We start from the raw sequence: 19,788 nt of genomic DNA on the forward strand, positions 1-19,788 counted from the left end.
AGACCCCAAAGCCAGGGCAGGAGGTCAAAATCCTACAGATATTTCAGGATTCACTTGCAAGCACAGTAACCCCCAGACCCAAAAGTTGCATAGCTGGGCAGGGGGTGGAGAGGCCTGGTCAGCTGGGGAAGGGTTGCTGCAGACCTCTCCCACCTCCACGAGCACCCCCCTGGGAAGTGGCACTTCCTGACCTCATATAGGAAAGGGAAATGAAGCCTTCCTGTCAAGTCAGGCCATGAGAGAGGGCTCCCAGAGCTGCATGCTGCTGCTTCATGCTTCCTTTCTTAATGCCCCCAAAATGAGACCCCAGGAACCCAGGAGAAACACCTCAAGCCTCTTTGAGGTGCTAAAACCTTAGAAGAAAGCAGAACCCCTCAGTTATCTCCCACAGTCTAGATACCCTTATCGGGAATGGTCCCAGCTTCAAGCCAGGTGTCAGTGGCTGCCCGGAGTGGCTGCCTCTCTGCTGGCTGGGGCAGGGGTCCACTGCTCTTCTGCCTTTGCTCCCTCGAGGGTCCGGCCAGTTCCTCTTCCTCAGCTTTCCTCATGGACAGGCGGATGTCTGAGCTTGAGTAGGTGTAACCATGGCCAGCAGGGCAGATCTCCCTGAAGGCCTCTGCAAAGCCAGCACCAGAGGACAAACTGAGTGACACTGTTCCTGCAGGAGACCAGACCCTCCCTCCCCACCCTTTGTGGGACAATTGTGGCAGTAAGGAAGGACGAAGCCCCAGGCCAGGAAAAGTACTTAAGCAGGGAGGGAAGACCAAGAGTCCTCTGGCTTGAGAGGCGTCTACCCAGTCTGGGGAAAATGGCTGCTGGCTTTGAGGAAGCCCCTTGATAGCCAGAGCTGGGATGGGGACAGGGGGTTACCTGTGCCAGGCAGGGGACATTTCTCACACTTGCTTCCCCATGCTTTGCCCACACGGCTGCAGCAGCATATCTGCTTGGTGATCTGCTGGACCAAAGGCAGGGCGCAGGTGCCAGTCCCCAGCGACCGGTAGCACAGTCCCTGCTGCATGGAGACGGCCTTGTCCGCTGCAACAGACACAACCCATGGTGATGGCAGGTGGCCAGAGGGAGGGGAAAGTGCAGACTGAGGGCCGCGAGTAGAAGTATGTCTGGCCTCCTGTGCTCAAACTAGCCTGGCCTATGTCTCAGTCTGGAATTTGGGGACCCTGAAAATGCTCCCAAGAACTTTAGGAGGAATGTCTGAGTGGAATGCTTCCAGGTCTCCTCCTGTTATCCACTTGGTGAGGCCCTGGGCTCCCCCTCCTCACATGCAGAACTCGAGAACAGGGAGTAAGAAGGAAGTTTCTTGTCTCCAGCTGCTGCTTTCCAGTATTCACCAAAGTCCTCTGGTGTCCCTTTTCTTGTACTTTGAGGGTAAATACTGAAGAATATTCTCTGACATATTATCTCAGTGGAAGATGGGAGGCCTGGCCAGTTTGCAAGAGATTTTATTCCCTAGAGGGTAGACTAGACTCTGTGGGTCAGTGAAGGAAGAATGAAGAGGACAACAATCAAGGCTGAGGTGTCCATGATCCTGGGAGCCTTGGTCAGAAGCAAGAATTAGCAGACCAAGTTCAAATCCCTGCTCTTGCTCAGCTACACAACTCACTGGGCCTTGGCCTCGGCATATGTGATGCTGATGATGCTGACGTGCCTTGGTAGTGGGTTCCTCTGTTTATGCCTTCCCAGCATCTGTGCCCATATTATGGTGTCAGCACCTTGGTTTCTATGGATTCTGTCCCACGCCCAACCTTGGCCCTCCTCCTGCCTGAGGAAGCATAGTCCATACCCCTGGTCAGTGACTGAGTCAGGGATGGGCACTTGACCAGATAGGCCTGAAGATAATAAGCTGTGGGACTTGACCTGGGTTGTTAGAAAAGGGGTTCTCATTTTTAAATTGAGTTTGCAAGACAGAGAGAATGGGAGACAATGGCGTCTGGCAGCCACCTTTGAAGGAACTATGAAACTGACACAGGATAGAGAGCAAGAAACATCCTGCACATGCTGTGGGCGACTGGGTCCAACCAACGAGGCCACACTTACTCCCTCACTTCCTAGTTTTGTTGATCATTTCATTCTTTTTCACTTAAGGCAGTTTGTGTTGGTTTTCTGTCACTTGCAATCCAGGGACTCTTGACTAGTATACCCTTATAGTGCCGTGGAAATAGGAGCAAGGTATGTGAGAGTGACTTGTCAAGGTCATGTGCTACACACAGGTAAACTGTCCACCAGTTCATGAGTCCCTGAATCTTCAGAAGCAGTCTCTGCCTCTGATAGCCAGTTCCTTTGGGAAGGAAGGATTCTGTCCCTGAGTTCCAGGGGGGAGATGATCCCAGGGGGACTATCAGGAAGCTGGACCAGCCCCTGTAGGTGACTGCTGACATTGCTCAGGTGCAGCAAGGGAGGGAGGGAAAAATACCCACCACCTCCTGCCCACAGGGTGAGGAATCACTGGAGGAGCTTGTGGGGAGTAACACTGAGGAGGGAGAGAAAATGAAAAGCTTCCCTGAATTAAAGGTCTCTTCCTGGGACTAATAAATGAGTCACCTTGGATGTTGAACACATGTGTTTCATAAAAGAATCTTAAGTGACATGGAGGAGAAGGAAGGGTTGAAAGCCCCTCAAGGCTTTCATTACTCTTCATTGCCCCCGTGATGTTCCCTGAGGGCTGCCGTACGTGTTCTCCCTTTCTGGGCTCCTTCACTCTCCCAGTCCCCCTCCTAAGGTTCCTGCCTGGAGACACTGGGCCTAGTCTCCCTTCCCATGGGCTACTCCCTCTGGGTGGCACCAGAGTCTCATTCCTCCCTGTGTCCTTCCTAGTCCCAGTACCAGGCCCTTTGCAGACCAAAGAACTGGCTGCTGCAGGTAGTCCTGCTGAGCCGGAAGTGGTTGCATCCCAGGGGCCAGTCAGTACCAGTTTGTTCAGCTCTGGTCTGGCCTTCCTGCCCAACAAAACCCCCTTCTGGGCTGTGGTATCAACTCTGCCACCAGGAAGGGGGAGTGGGAACTGCCAGCCTGCACCCCTCCAAGTGGAAAACTACAGAGGTAACTGGAAGAAAACAGTTGTCGTGTGTACCTGCACACACACACACACACACACATATGTTCACAATGCTAATGCTCATGACTCATGACACATGTGTTCATGGACATTCAGAAGGGACCATGAGATTATGGAAAGGCCCTGGGATCAGTTAGCTGCATCACTGATCTGTGTATGGTCCTTTAAGAAAGGTCACTGAGCCATGTGACCAGGCTGCTAAGCTCAGGCACTGGAAGACGCAGCCATGGCTCAACCACATGCTACAGTAAGAAGCAGTACGTGTACCCCAAGTCAGTCGGGTAGCACATGGGAGAGAAATAATCAGAGAAAAAACAAGCAGTCACCTACAGGGGCTGAATTTCAACCTGCAAAGCCCCAGGAGGAAAGCTCAGGCAGAACAGGAGGCAGTAAGTACCTCTGTTCCTATGGGATGAGCAGCTTGGATTTATTCATTGGCCCGACACCAGGTTGAGTAGCAGACACTGGCCCTGGGCACAGGGTGATGGGGCCCAGGGAAATATACTGTTCTGGGCTTGGCTGGTGCACCCGGAGGGTGTCCCCCACCCCTGGTCCCTGCCAGCACTCACATACACAGCGGCTTCTCGAAGGATCCAGCATGAGGCCAGGTCTGCAGGTGCACAGGTAGCTGCCCCGGGTGTTCACGCACTCCGAGTCCTTGCACAGGCCCAGGGTCAAGCACTCATTGATATCTGTAGGGGTGGAGGAGATGACCAAGCACCGGCCCCACTGAGGCCTGATGATAGGGAGGGCTACACATGGATCTGAGAATGCTGTCTTCAAACAGAAGGACAAGAACAGCTACTGTTTCTCGAGTGTGATCCTTCTCTCTGTGCCTCAGTTTCTTCATTTGCAAAATGGGAGAACTACGAGACAGTGTTTTTGGAAGGATAAAATAAGAGAAAAATAGCAGGGCTGGGGCTGTGGCTCATTGGTGACTGGGTTTGATCCTCAGTACCACATGGAAATAAGTAAATATAAAGATATTCATTTATAAATAAAAAAATACTTTAAAAAAAGAGAAAAATTGTAAACTGCTTGGTTCAATAATTGGTAAGTAATAATGGTCCTAATAGTAAGAGCTAATGTTTATGACATGACTATTACATGCTGCAAACTATGCTGGGTATTTAAGGTACACTTCTCCATTTAACTCTCACAAACAAATCTGCCAAGTAGGTCCATGTGTCCTCATTTTATAGATGAAGAAACTGAAGCTCTCAGCCCTGGTAACTTTCATAAGTGACATGGTAAGGAAACAGAGATGGGGCTGTCTGGGTTGGAGAGGCGAATGACAGCCAAGTCCTGTTGAACCTTCCCTGAGAGACCCTGAGCAGAGCCCAAGACCCTTGGTAAATGTCTGCAGGGAGGGAACAGGAAACAGGAAGCTGAGGGGCGGTGCTGAAGGGGCTGGGAAGGGAGGAGCAGAGAGAAGGAGAGTCAGCAAGGGTGGCACAGAGAGAAGGAGAGTCGGCAAGGGTGAGCAGAGGCAGAGGGCTAGGAGGCATGTCTGCAGGCCTCGCAAACCCCCTCAGCCAGGCTGCACACCCCCAAGCCCATGGGGCTTGTGCTCTTCTTCAGGCAAGGAGGTGCACTAGCTTCCTCTATAATGTCTAGAACTTCTCAGGCTGCATACTTCTTCCTGCCAAGGGGAAGTCCCAATCCTCACACTCCAAGAAGACAGTGCCTCTGTTGGCCATGATAGCAGCATAGATGCTGAGCATGAAAGGCCAGGGCCAGCCATCTCTGGGGCTGGGAGATAACCCAGGAAGCCCACTGTCATGAGTCACTTGTTCACCTGTAGTTTGGGGAAATTGGCTCAGGAAGAAGAGGCCATAAGATGACACAGTTAGGATACCAAGGGGTAGTATGACTTGGTAGGATGCCCCATCACAGCAGAGGCACCTGGGAGATGTCACTGAGAGCTAGGAAGGGGAACCCATCCACCTGCCTCCAGATTGTCCAGAGTGATATATCTTCTCACAAATCTGATGCGCCTCCCTTCACTTGAGAAGCTTCTGGGCTCCTCATCACTCCAAGAGGGAGCCCCTAACCCATAACATGGTATCCAAGGCTCTCCTCCATTTTTCAAAGCTGCCTGTGCTACCTACCTCCTGTGCGTCCCTAGGCTGGGAGCCTAGCACCTCTCAGACACTCCAGTCAGCTCATACTGTCCCTGTGTTTATCCCCTCTGCCTGGAAAGTCTGCACCCCCTTTAGCTGACCAACTTGTGCTCATTTTTAAAAGTCTTGGTTTGAGTACCACTTCTCCCTGATCCTGCCGGTCTGGGATAGGAACCCACCATGGAGTCCCATGGCACCCATCAAGAACTTTCTCTTGTAAGTAATTGTTTAGGGAACCATCTTCACCTAAGGAAGGGACTGGGTCTTACCTATTACTCTGTATTTAGCAACTAGCACAGTAGATGTTGCTCAGAGATCCCACTCCCATATTCTTTGGAAATAGGAAGGGATGCTGGAGAGAGAGGAGGGATAGGGCCTGTGGATGCAGAGGTAGGTAAGTCCCTTTTAAGATATGGGGACCATAGTCACAGACATGGGACAGGGTTGGTTGAGGGGGCAGGACTGTGGGACGGGGCTTGGTATTCTGTATGCCAGGAGCTCTAAAAAGGAAGGGAGAGAAGCTCATTTGAGATCCTGAGAATAGCCATCAAACTCCAGACTGGTAAAGCTAGCAGGAGAGGAAGCTGAGAATGGTTTAGATATGAACAGCCATACTGTGCCACCAAGGGCAAAAATACAGGGTTCTCCCCACACCCGCAGTTCACTGGGCCCTTTGCCCACTGCCTTGGGGAAGTTGACCCTGGGCTAGCTGGACCAGAGGCCTTCCCTTTTGCCTGGTCCAAGCACCTTTTCTTATCCTCGTGCCAGAAATTCCTTCCACAGCCTGGTACCCTGGGTGACAGTCAGTCACCCAGGCTTCCTAGGGCTTCTCCCTCCTGAAGAAGCCTCCCTGTGGAAGGGACTTAGGGGGCAATCTGGGGCAATGGCCTGACTCCAACCCAACTTCATCCAAAGCAAATCTTGCAGACCCCTGATCCGGTTGTCAGAGTTCTCCAAAGGGAAGCTGTCTGGGCTCCCCACTGACCTCACCAGCCCAGGAGCCACTCACTGGCAGGAGGCACCGCTCAGATCACAGGCCCACATCCCAGTAGGGCTCCCACTCAGCCTGATTCTGCTCAGTGGCAGTAGTTTCCCCTCCGCTAAGGCTTCCAGTCCCTTCGCCATCCAGGTCCCACTTCCCACCCTCTCTTAACTTCTAGTAGTGACAAAGCCATGGCCAAGCCCCTCCTTCATCCTTTGTCCCAAGGTGCCCAGGGGCCAGGCTCCTCTGTGGGCTCTGTAATGCAAACACCCCAGCCTCAGCTGGCCCACAGAGCCCATCAGCCTGGCCAGGGCAGGCGCTGGGCTTCATGGTCCCCCTTCTGGGCCACCTGCACAAGTTTCTTTCCTTTTCCTGGCCGTGGGGTGAGGCAGGTAGGAGGGAGGCCTGAGCAGCCAAAGGTGCCTTGTTGGGAAAATCTCACAGTCCCCACCAGCTCAGGCTGACTTGATCCCTCACCTCAGTGGAAATTCCTCCCTTTCCGGGGAGCACACACAGCCCTAGAGGTCACCTGGCCATGGTCCAGGTGGGCACAGGTAAAGATGGGGAATTGAAGGGAGTTTGACTCCTTAAGCAAGTCCCTGGCTTCCTTTGGCTCCTGGAACCAGCAGCCCCAATCAGCAGTTTCCATATGCCGGTGCCAGGGGAGGCCACCCAGGCAGTGACAGACATTCCTCCTTTCCGGGGGTTGCCACCCCCAGAGCAGGCCCCATTATTTCCACTCTAGCCCAGCCCTGGCCTGGGTTATTCTTACCTTGGCAGTGAGTGAGGTTCAGTCTCTTGTACCCCTGGGGGCATTCCAGCTGGCCATTTTCAATCACAGGGGAGGCTGAGGAGTGAAGGTAGAGACAGGTCTCACTGGAGGGCTCCTGGCTCCTCTGTCACTCACACTGGGAAGTGAGGTGCGGTCTGGATGTCTGACCTACTCAGCAGCTCTGTGGCCCGGCCCCCCAAGCCATCGCCCTGGGTCACTGCACCACCTCCCTCTCACCAGGCTCCACTCGGCCCACCTTGCTAGTGTTCAAAATGATATTGGGTGAAATAAGCCTGGCCCAGAAAGACAAATACAGCACGCTCTCCCCTCGGTGTGGACTATGAAAAGGCAATACACAGAATCAGAGCCGAATGTAGTTCCCAGGGGCTGGGGAGATCTTAGTCAAAGGTACAAATTTCAGCTAGTCAGGAGGAATAAGTTCAAGAGATCTATTCTATGACATGGTGACTATAATTAACAACAATGTATTATATGCTTAAAAATATCACAAGGATTTTAAGTGTACTCACCACAAAAATAAAAACACCAAAAAATAATGGAACTAATTAACATGCATCTTACATGCAAGGTAATAACATGCTAATTAGCTTGAGTTAGCCACTCCACAGTGTATTCATATTTCAAAACATCATGCTGTATATCATATATGTTTGTGTGTATATGTATATGTGTGTGTGTGTGTGTGTGTGTGTGTATTCAATTATTGTCAACTAAAAAAAAAAAATTTTTTTTTTTTTTTGGTACCAGGGATTGAACTCAGGGGCGCTCAACCCCTGAGCCACATCCCCAGCCCTATTTTGTATTTTATTTAGAGACAGGGTCTCACTGAGTTGCTTAGCGCCTTGCTTTTGCTGAGGCTGGCTTTGAACTCACAGTCCTCCTGCTTCAGCCTCCCAAGCCACTGGGATTACAGGTGTGTGCCACCACTGGGCCCAGCTAAATATGTTTTTATTTATTTATTTATATTTTTACAGACTGCATTTCGATTCATTGTAACTGCTAAAATTTTTTTAAAAATACAAAGAAAGTAATTTTTCCTCTAACCGACTTCATACCTCATAGTTATAATATTATATACAGTATATATTGTACTATATTCATGTTAAACAATATAACATATGTCTCAACAGCCTTTATTTTTTGAAATAATTACAGATAAACAGGAGATGTATGATTACAGATTGACTAACAAGGACATGATTACCAGTCTTTTAAGCTGATACACAACCTGCCTTGATTTCACAACATCCCCCCTTTTCCATGTAGAAACAACAATTCCAAACTACTGACATTAAATAAAACAGGGACACATCTCCATTACTATAGAGAGACAGAGTGCCCACCTTCTAGGAGAACTCCTGCAGGTAGCTCACTATTCACAGACCCCTCCCGTTGCTGGAAAGGGCAGCAAACACAGAACATCATCTTTTTCTTTAAAAAAATTTTTAAAAAGTGGGTGGGAGATGTGCTTGCCTAGCATATATGAGCCCTGGGTTCCATCCCCAGCACCACGACAAAACGAAACAATCCAGGCGGAACTCATCTTTAAGTTTCATGATTCCTGTGCCAAGACATAGAAAGTGGTCCTCAAGGGCACAAGTGACTTTCACAGGCCTATTCCATACAGAATTTCATAAAAAGATACCCCTGGCTTTGCCAAGTTAGCTACACATGACGTCCTATGGGCTTTGATTCCCTTGGGACAATAGCTTGTCTCTCCTTCCCTGTCACCTTACTCCAATTCTCATTCTCTCTCTCATTCTCTCTCTCTCTCTCTCTCTCTCTCTCTCTCATTCTCTCTCTCACTCTCTCTCTCTCTCTCTCTCTCTCGATGAGAGCCTCACTATGCTGCCCAGGCTGGCCTTGAACTCCTTGGGCTCACGTGATCTTCCCACCTCAGTCACCCAAGGAGCTGGGAACACAGGTCTGTGTGCTGGGTCTGCCATGCGGGGCTCCACAGTTCCTTTTCATTTCAGTCAAACACCACCAGTTACACTTGCAGAACTGTTTGCTGAAGTTTATTTTTATCCAATAAGTCATGTAATTATTAAAAATATATGTGCTCTGGCTTTTCTTTTCTTTAGTGATTTACAAAAAAATTAGTTCTTCATATGTTCTGTTGTTGAAATAGATTCTTGCAAATACCAAGAGACATGTTAGAAATATTTATACTTTCAGCCAGGCCCAAAGGTGCACACCTGTAATTCCAGCAACCTGGGAATCTGAGGCAGGAGGATTGCAAGTTCAAGAGCAGCCTCAGCAATTTAGCAAGGCCCTAAGGAACTTAGTGAGACCCGGTCTCAAAATGAAAAATGAAATGGTTTGGGGATGTGGCTGAGTGGTTCCCTGGATAGGAAGGAAGGAAGGGAGGAAAGAAGGGGGGGAGGGGGAGAGAGAGAGAGAGACAGAGAGAGAGAGACAGAGAGAGAGAGAGAGAGAGATTTATAGTTTGAGTATCGCAGTGTTTGTCAAATTTTTTTCTAATAACAGTAGATTTTATTCCATCATAGCTGCTCTCTCCGGGCACATTACACACTAAAGGAAAGGTCTGTTATTGATCATAGAAGATACACATCTATATTTTATAGATTCTTGATCATTTGGCTCTTAGGTTACCTTTTATGTCACATCTGGTAGGTCGTCATTATCTTTCCCTTGGGATAAGGCTGACAGAATGTTAGAGGAGCATCGTCCCGAGGAAGGTCAACATTACATTTCTCATGATTGCTTGCAATCATGCTAGGAGTATTATTCTGAACCCATGGTTTCTTTGCGGGAAGTGTTTGTGAGGGTTGGTTTTGTTAACACCAGGCAACATAAAAGTCCAGTCAACCGAGTGCTGGGAACCATGCTATGTTGTTATGTGACAAAGACAAACACAAGGAAGTGCCACAGTCTCCTGGAACACCCCTTCCCTGAGGACACATCACATACCAAACAAGATATGTGAGTCTGACATCCAGACAGGCCAGTGAGGACATACACTAGTAAAGCTTAATATTTAATTTTTTAAAATGTGAATTGAAGTTCTAACATTTTTTTTCTTGCCATGGCCTGTCTTGAACAGCCTGCTGTGGAGACTGGGCTCTGGCCCACTTTCATGGAGATCAATGTGGATTCTGAAAATGCTGAGATTGAGACAGAAAGATGGGAGCGAGGCTGGGAAACATGCGTGTCCCTGGCATGGAGCCTGGTGGTATGAACTGAGGACAGAGAGGAGGGAAGGGAGAAGGTTGTGGGGAAGCCTCAGAAAGCAGCCTGCGATTGGATGTAGCCTCTGAACACTATGAAGAGCAGAGGTGGGGGGAGAACGCAGGGCAGTTGCCAGCAGACTGAGGAATAATACCCAGAAACATGGATGCGACACTTCGGAGCTGTAAGGACACTGGAGCGTGCTGTCCTGTCTGTTTCTAACTCTGTAAGGCAGGGTTCCTTATCCCCATTTTACAGATTAGGAAAGCCATGCTCAGAGAGGTTAAGTAACTTGCCCAGGTGAGGAAGTTAGCTGGGGTTGAATCTAGACCTCCAGCCAAAGGCCATGTCCTTTCTATGATACTCCACTGCCCCTCTGCAAGACAGAGACAGAGACAGAGACAGAGAGAGGCTGGGGGTTTGTGGATGAGCCAGCAAGCCAGGGCAGCATAGCCTCTCCAGATGTCAAGAGGGAGAAGTTAGGTGGAAGGTCTTTGCTCCTTCAGTGATCTGGAAAGGAGAGGCAGAGAGCGTGGATAGAGTTGGAGCTAGAGGGGAACCAGCTGTTGGCACCTGCAGAATACCCTGAGAACTCAAGGAATGTGTGATGCTAGGAGGACCCAGCTGCATTCGTTAGTCTAGAGACAGATTCTTTCTATAAAGTGACTTCACTTCCTGCCTTGGTAAGGGGACTCTGTGCTCTTGCTGGGCTGGAGAGAAGGGCTGGTCAATGCTTCGTGAAGGCAGGCTCCTAGAGAGAACCAAGCACCAAGTCACTGTCTCTGGTGATGCTCCAGTTTTTGCATCACCAAATAACCCCTCCTCCTCCCCCAGGGCTCTCAGCTTCCTTCCTCACCCCTCACATGAGCAGCTGGTGCCCAGCATCTGTAAGACCAAGTTAACATCCAAGCCAGAAAAATCAGCTTAAAGCTCCTTCGAAGAAAGAAATCAGAAGTGGCCATGCAGCCCGGGGTAGGAATTCAGTCACCAGCAAAGTCAAACAATACACCCCTCCACCCCATCCCACGCACCCCAACACACATCAGCATTCTCCGGTCCCAGCATGCAACTTGCTGTGTTGTGACTGCCTGTTTGCTTGTCCATCTCCTCACTAAGCATAAACTCTGTGAGGATAGAGATTTCATCAGATCATTGCTCTGCCTCTCATGCCAAGCCAGCACCTGGAGCCAAATGGGCATGCTGTTCAAATGGAGACGAATAATAATAGCAAACACCAGGACAACATTTACTCCAGGCAAGCCCTACTATAAAGATTCTATGTGTATTAACTTATTTAGTCCTCGTGACAACCTAAGTAAGCAATAATGCTTACTTATTCCCATTTTACAGATGAGCAAACCAAGGCACAGAGAAGTCAGGAAATGTGCCTGAGGGTGGAGCTGGCATTAGGAACCTAGGCAGTCTGGCTCCAGAGGAGAAATTCTGAACCATTCTTTCTGCTGCCTCGAGATAAACTAACGGATGAATTCACAACAAGCCTTAGGAGTTGTCTAGGAAGAGAACCCTAAGGTCCGGGGGAGGCCAAGGGAGACAGCCACCCAGCAGGAAGCTTATACCCTTCCTGAGATACCCCGCTTTTTTTTTTTTTTTTAAACAAGGGATTATGAGAAGGAATGGAAAGCAAAATGTAGAGGTACTCAGAAGGAGGCCAGAAGAACTCATCAGATATTGGACAAGCACCCTGCAACGTGTCTAACCAAAGTGCCAAGCGGAATTGACAAAGGAAGGGGTGAGGGCCTGTCCCAACCCTCATGGTCCCGCACCGGATCTAGGACCTAAGAATGGGTCAGAGGAGAGAGGAGAGAATTTGAGATCTTGAGATCTTGAGAGAGTGGCTAAGCTGTGATTCCCACGGTGCTTCAAGGAGACACTTGGGGGCTTCGGCCTCCTTGCAGTTGGCACGCTTAGACCCCACAAAACCAATGCAGCTCCCAAGGGGCCCGCTGGGATCAGCTTGAACTCCAAGGAGTCTAAATACCACAAAATGCATGGGAGCCACTTAGGGCGGGCATGGGGCCACATGGTCTCTAGGCCTTGACTTCAGCTCTTCTGGCCCTTAACCTCTGCCCTGTCCACCCACGCTGCGCTCCTATTGTTCACAGACTGGAGAAAGGAGCAGAGGGTCCCTGGCTGCATCCTGCCCTGTCCTGCTCATTCTCCCCCAGCTGCAAGGACTCCCACAGAGGCAAACTCATCGCTGGAGAAGGGTTTGGCCCCCACTCCACATGCAGAACTGGGAGGAGACGTGAAAACATGTGTCTGGCCACGGTGCTGTTGACAAGCCTGATGATCTCAGCCTGCAAATGACAGGTGCCCACAGCCCAGAGAGGTGGACGGTCCCTTCAGCACATCCTCTCTGCCCACCGAAAACTCTCACATAGCTGATGAGGCTGAGCGTGGTGATGCAGGGGCACAGGAACAGGCTGGAGCCTTGGCCCGCTGGATTTGCAACCTCAGGCATGTTCACTGGAGAGAAACTCCTACTCCCCCACAGGGTGCTAGGGCCACTGGACCCACATCGAATTACTGACTCTGCTCTGTCTCACTCTGTGACCAGAGCACATTTACCCTCTTTCAATCTGGAGTTTTTCATCTATAGAAGGGGGGACAGAAACTCAGTTTGTAGTTGTCATGAGGATTAACTTTGCAGAAACAACAAACATCACACAGAACCTAGCACGATGCCTGCTATGTCCCCAGGGGCTGCTTCCCAAGGACTAGTGCCCTCCCCTGCCCTCCCCTGCCTTTCCCTCTCATGCCCTCCCGCCCTTCCTTTCCCTCCCACCCTTCCTTCTTTCCTGCAACTCTGCAGGACAGCACCCTGGCCTGCTACCCTGTACCAGCTGGATGAATTTGGGTGAGTTACTCAACCTCTCTGGGCCTGGGTTTTCTTATTAATAAAATGGAATGACAAGTCCTTCCTCATGGGGCTATTGTGAACACTAAATAAGCATGTGAAACTCTGAGCCCAATGGTCAACGAATTTTAGTAACAAACATAATGTCCACTGTTCAGATTTTCCTCCTTGGTGAGGTGCCAGCAGCTCCCCTTGGTGATGATGGACATTTCTCCCAGAGATGGCCTCTGACTGTTTCCTCAGAGTGGCACTGAATTCAATGGCTCACAAACAGTGAGGTGGAGAGGGGCTGGGCAGACCTCCAGCTCAGACAGGAGTCTCCAGCCACAGGACCCAGCCTTCCCTGGAGCCCTGCAGGACAGATATGCCTCATGGACGCCTGCCCACCCCTGCTGGTAGGGAGGGAGTTGGCTCAGTCTGGGGCCCAACTCCCAGGAGGTTTCTAGTCCCTTGGGAGAAGCTCTCAGACTATCACTAGCCCAAGGAGACTCTGCTTTTAAGCCTAACAACTGGAATTCTGAAAATCCCATTTCTCTAGGGCAGGGGACTGGGACCCCCACCCCAGCACAGCTGTTGCTCAAGCCGGGGTCTTCTAGTTTAGCCGTGCCTGAGCCAACACACACGGAGGAGCTCAGGCAGGCACATTTCAAGAGCCACTGGAAGCAGGGGTCTGGAGTCAGAGAGACCTGTGGTTTCGGGTCCAACTTCCACATCTGTAAAATGGGCACAGTAGCAATCAATGCCTGGGAACACTGTTACCATAGGATAAAATGAGAAAGCCCTTAGTGGGGTGCCTGGCACCCACAAATGTTCAGAATGAACAGCTGCTAAGGAAGCTGACGTGACAATAGTGCTGTTGCTGCTATGACTTGCCCTGAGGCCCTCTGCTCCAAACCTCCCCTCCAGCGCACATGGCCCTCACCTACCCAGCCTCCCCAGGGCTGGCATCCCAGAGCCCATCTGCAATGCTCCCCATGCCCCAGGGTCAGGACCAAAGCAAGGCAAAGCATTCTTGCTGCTGAAGGTTTCAAGGAAACCTCATCCCTTCAAAAGTCAACGTCCTGTTCTGAGGATGTAGCTCAGTGGAAAAGCATGCTCCAGGCTTTGCTGGGCACTGGAGTTTTGAGTCAATTGACCCTTGTGCTAAAGTTGAGTTCTGCTTACCAGAAACATCCACACTTTGGCTTTTTCCTCTCTAGAACCACATGGGCAAGCTTACTGTCTTCTGCCTAGATGATTCTTTCAACGTTGTCTCTGTTAACTCACTCGTAGGCCTGGCTATGTGTTGCTAACCTGCCTGTCTATTCAATCAATCTTCTCGACAGGCGTTGTTGTTTGTGTACAACTAACTCCTGCACCATCCTGGTGTGCATCCACTTGGCTAGGAAATTCCCATCTAGTATCCTGAGTTCTGTCTCCTTCAGGCAGGCGCGGGTCTCTCCAGAATGATGGGTAAGCTCCGGGTCCACTGAGAATCAGACACGCCATGGTTGGAGCTCTGGCCCCACCTGTCCCTGCTGTGTGACCTTGGGCAAGTTCCTCAGCCTTCTCTGAGTTGTACTTTCTTCATCATTAAACAAGGTTCAAGATCCTGAGCATGCATGTGACCACAGAGGTGAGGGGCCAGCAGAGTACCGTTCAGCAACTGGAAATCTTTCTTGTTTTTAGGAGGGAAGGACAATACATTCCTGAAGGGACAGAGGGAGAGAATCAGCTGTCCCTGGAGATGCAGGGAGGGGCCTGGGTTCTGAGGTGAACTCATCCCAGGCCAGGCGGACGGAAGACGATCTCGTGGCAAACAGCTGGAGCCACCCCTGTGGGCCTCGAGCTGTGTGCCAGCCCCGCCTGTTCCAGCAAAGGGGCCCTGGGGTTGACACAGACAGTGCCAAGCTTGATGGGGCAGCAGCCAGCTTTCCAGATGTCTGTCTTATACGGTAACTTAAAAATGTGGCCTCAATCAAAGTAGCTTTCGAGAGTTGTGTGTTCCCCACACTCTGGCAGGGGGCACTGCAGAGGCTCTGAGCAGGGACCTTTGATAATTCCCAAGGAGTCAGGAAGACACGGCTCTTAGCTCCGGCTAAGTCCTGTAAGGTCAGCGGGGGACATGCTGCCACAGGCAGCCTAGATTGACTCCTGGAGCCATCTCTCCGGGAAGGAGCTCTGCAGAATTCTTCTGGAAGAAAAGGGATTTGTCTGTGCCATGCAACTGACGCTGGAGGTAGCTCTTTCCCCATCAGGAGCAGTATTCTGCAGCGGCCTTCCTCAACGAGGCATAACCCTAGCTATCAGAGGAGAAATAGAGGCAAAGCCGCTAGGGCCAAAAATGTTCTAGAACTCAGAAGTCCTGCCAAAACCATTCTAGCAGCTCATCCTTTCAGCCTCTCAGGCCTGCACGGTAGCTTGCTTGTCACGCCTGCTTACAGCAATGTCCCCTCAGCCCCAGCCCCAGGCTCAGGAATGGAGCTAGGTTCCCCAGCCTCTCACCCCTTCTCTATGCAGTGCCCACCCGCACTTCCATGCATTTTAAGTGTTTACGTCGCCCTGGTCTTTGTTACTTCTTGTTCAGCGTGTTGGAGTGATTGACATCCTGGGGTCTGTACCCAGCTTGCTGAGCTTTGCTAAACACAGTGGGACAGGGGAGGCCACCACCTGGGAGGGTGGCAAGGGTAGGGGTGAGCCTTGGGTGCTGCTGGGATTCTGCACCCACACGTGCATGGGGGCACCTGACCCACAGAGCTCTGTTCCTGCACTCCACTACCTGGACAGAGCTGGCCAGCTCTACTGGGCTCAGGGTCTCTGGACACCAGAGGGCTGAGCTCATGAGGCTGGCACACCACGGGACCAGGAATGAATGTGCAGGTGGGTGGGCAGGCAGTCCCTGAAGTGCAGGTTTTGGTCTTCTCCCTGTCCTTTATCCTCCCAAGTGAAGGCTCCCCAGTACTCAGAACCAATTCCGAGGTCTAGGAATGTGGCCACTGCCCATCAGCCCTGGCTGAGGGGATCAAGCACAGGATTTCTCACTGACAGCAGGTGTCCCTGGCCAGGATCCCTGATGGGCTCCCATGTCCTGGACAGGCCAGGTCTTATGCTCCTATTAAAATCCTGTAAGCACTGGAAGTGACACTTAATTGAAGAATCTGGGGTGGCTTCAGTTTTTATTCCCACAAATATCACTGACATATCTCTGGTCACTAACATCACTAACATCTGGTCACAAATTGGCCCAGTAAGTTAAAGAGAAGAAACAGACCCCATAGGACCCTGCAGGACCCTAAGTGCTGTCCCCCACCCAGAGGGCTGCATCTTGAGGGCTCGGGATCATGCTTGATGGCCAAACCTGAGATGCCTCAGGGCTTGAAGACTGGCCCAAAGGAAGGTTCCGAGAGGAGCACAGTCCTTAGCTGCAAGGAAGGCTGGAGGTGGAGCCCAGCAGTGAAGCAGGATTCTAGGGAGGCCCCTTCCAGAACCCCATTCCTCAGCCACGGGACACCACTCTTTCCCTTCTTCACCCATAGTCCTTGGCTGCTTAGCCCACTCTTCCCCTCCAGGGTTTCTCAGGCCCGAGGCAACACCGCGGGCAACACCAGGGCAGCGTCCAGGCTCCAAGACAAAGAGAATTTTTTTTTTTTTTTGCAGGGCTAGACAATTATTGAGCTATGATCCTGGCCCAACAAGAAAAACTGATAAAGCTATCATGGAATTGGCACTTGGGTGACACCTTGCTGCTCCCTCCTAGGATAGTCCTACTGGATCAGGTGGTTCCTGGGCAAGTCAGCACCTTGGCCAGCAGCAATAGGTACTGGATGCCCCTAGGAGGGCTAATGGTCCCTGTCTGCATGAGCCAGCTCTTGGGAGCAGAACCTGCCCACATAAATGACTTCTGACACGTCTGCTTTCCTTCAGGAGAGCCAGGGCTGGGCAGGGCCCAGCAAGAGGCACACTGTGCTCCAGGGACTGTTGCTCACTTTCCTGGTCTCACCTGTATATGCAGTTTTTGTGGGTTGTTAAATTCTTCCCTGCCTCTTTGACTGTCCTACCACCAAATCACTCTTCAAATCTCATCTTAGATATCACCTCCTCTAAGATCTACCAGTTTGAGGTAGGGTCCGCTTCCCCACAGTGTACAGATGTACAGGTTGTACTCTGCACAAAAGCACCACATTTAAGGGAATTATTGGCATCCTAGATTTTTATACTTATGAATATGGTTCTGAACAAATGGAGAGGGCACCTATGATAGCCTGGCTCCACTGTCTACATCCTCATAGCACCTGGCACTTGTCCAGTTACTACAGGAGCCTCTTTCCTTGATACCCACCAACTGTGACCTCCACTTGACTGTAAGCTTGGAGATGGAGGTGCTGGTTTTACCTCCTCACCATCCACTCAGGCTCTACACACTATGGATACTTCAAAGGGGTGCTGGTCGAAGTAAATATTTGTTGACTAAACAGATTGTGGGAACTAGAAGTCTCAAGAACTGGTCTGATAGGAAGGAGGAAGGAAAATAAGAAGAAAAGTGGAAAAAATATCTCTGGTCTGCAGGGGAGGTGCTTAGTCATTCACGCAATTCTTTCCACGGTGGATGGGTGGTCCCTTTTGCTTTTCTTGAGGATCCCTTCTAATAATGATGAAGACGGTCCTAACGGTGCAGTCGCTCCTCGGTATCCATGGGAGATTGGTTTCAGGGCCCCTCGATGTCAAAATCCTTGTGAGCTCAAGTCCTTTGCATGAAATGGGGTAGCATTTGCATGTGACCTGCACACCCTCCCTTGTGCTTCACCTCACCCCTAGATTACTCATAGCACCTTCCGCCAGGTGAACACTAGTAAGTGGTGTTTACAGTATTGTTTAGGGAACAGGGACAAGAGAAAAGCCTGCACGTGTCCAGCACAGACCCCGCCATCGCAGGCCGAATCCCCAACGAGGGCTGAGGTGAACATGCTCAAGTGCGTGGGGGCACACCGAGGGTCTGGGGAAAGCAGGAGGCTGCAGGAGAACATGGCCATGCTTCCTTCATCCGTGTGGCTTCAGCTCGCTGCAGGACAATCTCAAGTTTTAACTTCTTGGAACTTTCTAGAATTTTAACTTTTTGTGGTGCTGGGGCTCAAACCCAGGGCCTCAAGCATGTGAGGCAAGCCCTCTACCACTGAGTTACGCCCCCAGCCCCTTGGAATTGTTTTCAAAGAGTTTCTACCTGTGGTTGGTTGAGCCTGCAGATTTGGAACCTGCAGACGCGGAGGCCGAGCGTAATAGCTGCTGCGTGCCCACCGAGGGCTGAGCGCACGCATCCTTCCTGTTACGCTTCACAGCAGCCTCACAAGCCTGCCATTATACTGTCTTCACAGATGAGCAGACCAAGATGCTGGTGGGCAGAGCCGGGGAGCCTGAATACTAACCTTGTGGCTTCTCTCAAATTTCTATCACACTGAGAAGCTGTCTGCACTTTATTTTTAGTCTGGAAAATGTAGTCACTGTTCCACTCCTGAGTCTGACGCTGGGAGCAGCCCTGCCCCTTCCACCTTTGGGCTTCCCTCCAGGCCCCCCTCCAAAATGCACTCACCGAGCTGACTGCTGACAGGCCAAAGGAACACACGCCAGGCCCAGGCCAAGGAGGCAGCCGGCCCAAGCAGGCAGCAGCCAGCCTAGCCACAGGCACCTGCCACCCCTCCCAGATGTCATACCAACACCCACAAGAGCAAGCACCAACGGGTGTTTTGCTTACTCCAGAGTCCTCAGTGCTCGGCACATGGGTACATACCTGGGGGTATTTGCTGAATGAATGAATGTTGGGTTTTTGTTGTTGGTTTTTTTGTTTTTTTTTTTTACCATTTAAAAGAGGGCAGGAGCCAGGCATGGCAGTGCACGCCTGTCATGCCAGCGACTCCAGAGGCTGAGGCAGAAGGATCACAAGTTTGAGGCCAGCATCAGCAACTTTGCAAGGCCCTAAACAACTTAGCCTGACCCTGTCTCAAAATAAAAAAGGAATGTAGGAATGTAGTTCAGTGATAAAGCACCCTTGGGTTCAATCCCCAGTACCCTCCGCCCTCAAAAAAAAAAACAAAAAAAATGCAGGGTTCTCACACTCCAAGGCTGAGGACATTCTGGGACAGACAGTGGAGAATGGGAGACAGGAACAGAAGGTGAGTGGTGAGAAGCAGACCTGGGGGTCCCTCCAGGGAGAAAATGAGGGAAACACTGGGTCGCCAAATCAAGACCGCTGGGCCCTGGAGCCTGGGCAGGGGCGTATGTGGGAGGGATTGGTGGAGGCGGCCCAGCACCAGCAAGGAGCAGCCGCTCACAGGCAGACAGCAAGGGGCCAGGGCAGAGGGGCTGAGCCGGCTGAGCCGTCTGCATCCTTGAGTGCTGGCCAGAGGCTCCTTCCAGGATCTGGAAAGCCTCCAGGTGTACCAACCTGTCCACTGCCTGGGGCCAGAGGTGGTCAAGGGCATGGCCTGCAGCAGAGGTCAGGCCCTGGGAGAGCTTCCCCAGAACCCTGGACCTTAGCACCAGCACTCACCTGGTCTGGGTGGGCACGGAACACAGGAGGTGACCCCCCAGAAGGCTCCCACACTGCCACAGCAGTCCTCCTGGACGGTCAGCTCCAGCAGAGGATTAGCACACTGGAAAAGAGGCCGTGGATACCTGTAAGCCTTCACTTCCCTCCCTCGCTATGCGCACAGCGGTCCCAGGTAAGCCCAGGATGCAGAATGCACATGCCACAAGACACCCCACCATGGACCTGAGAGA

At 51.2% G+C, this 19,788-nt stretch overlaps 1 protein-coding gene across 4 annotated transcripts in view; it reads right to left on the reverse strand.

Moving 5' to 3' along the window:
* The window catches only part of Ltbp2 (latent transforming growth factor beta binding protein 2), a 100,781-nt gene that overhangs the window by 27,526 nt on the left and 53,467 nt on the right, over positions 1-19,788 (reverse strand). For all 4 annotated transcript variants that reach the window (XM_047539650.1, XM_047539651.1, XM_047539652.1 and 1 more), the window contains exons 8-12: positions 19,559-19,661; positions 6,948-7,022; positions 3,640-3,762; positions 871-1,035; positions 401-616 (exon numbers count right to left, since the gene is read on the reverse strand). In XM_047539650.1, the coding sequence (XP_047395606.1) occupies positions 401-616; positions 871-1,035; positions 3,640-3,762; positions 6,948-7,022; positions 19,559-19,661 (682 nt within the window). The remainder of the gene's footprint in view (positions 1-400; positions 617-870; positions 1,036-3,639; positions 3,763-6,947; positions 7,023-19,558; positions 19,662-19,788) is intronic.

Source organism: Sciurus carolinensis, chromosome 2, assembly GCF_902686445.1.
Source record: "Sciurus carolinensis chromosome 2, mSciCar1.2, whole genome shotgun sequence".
Lineage (NCBI taxonomy): Eukaryota > Metazoa > Chordata > Mammalia > Rodentia > Sciuridae > Sciurus > Sciurus carolinensis.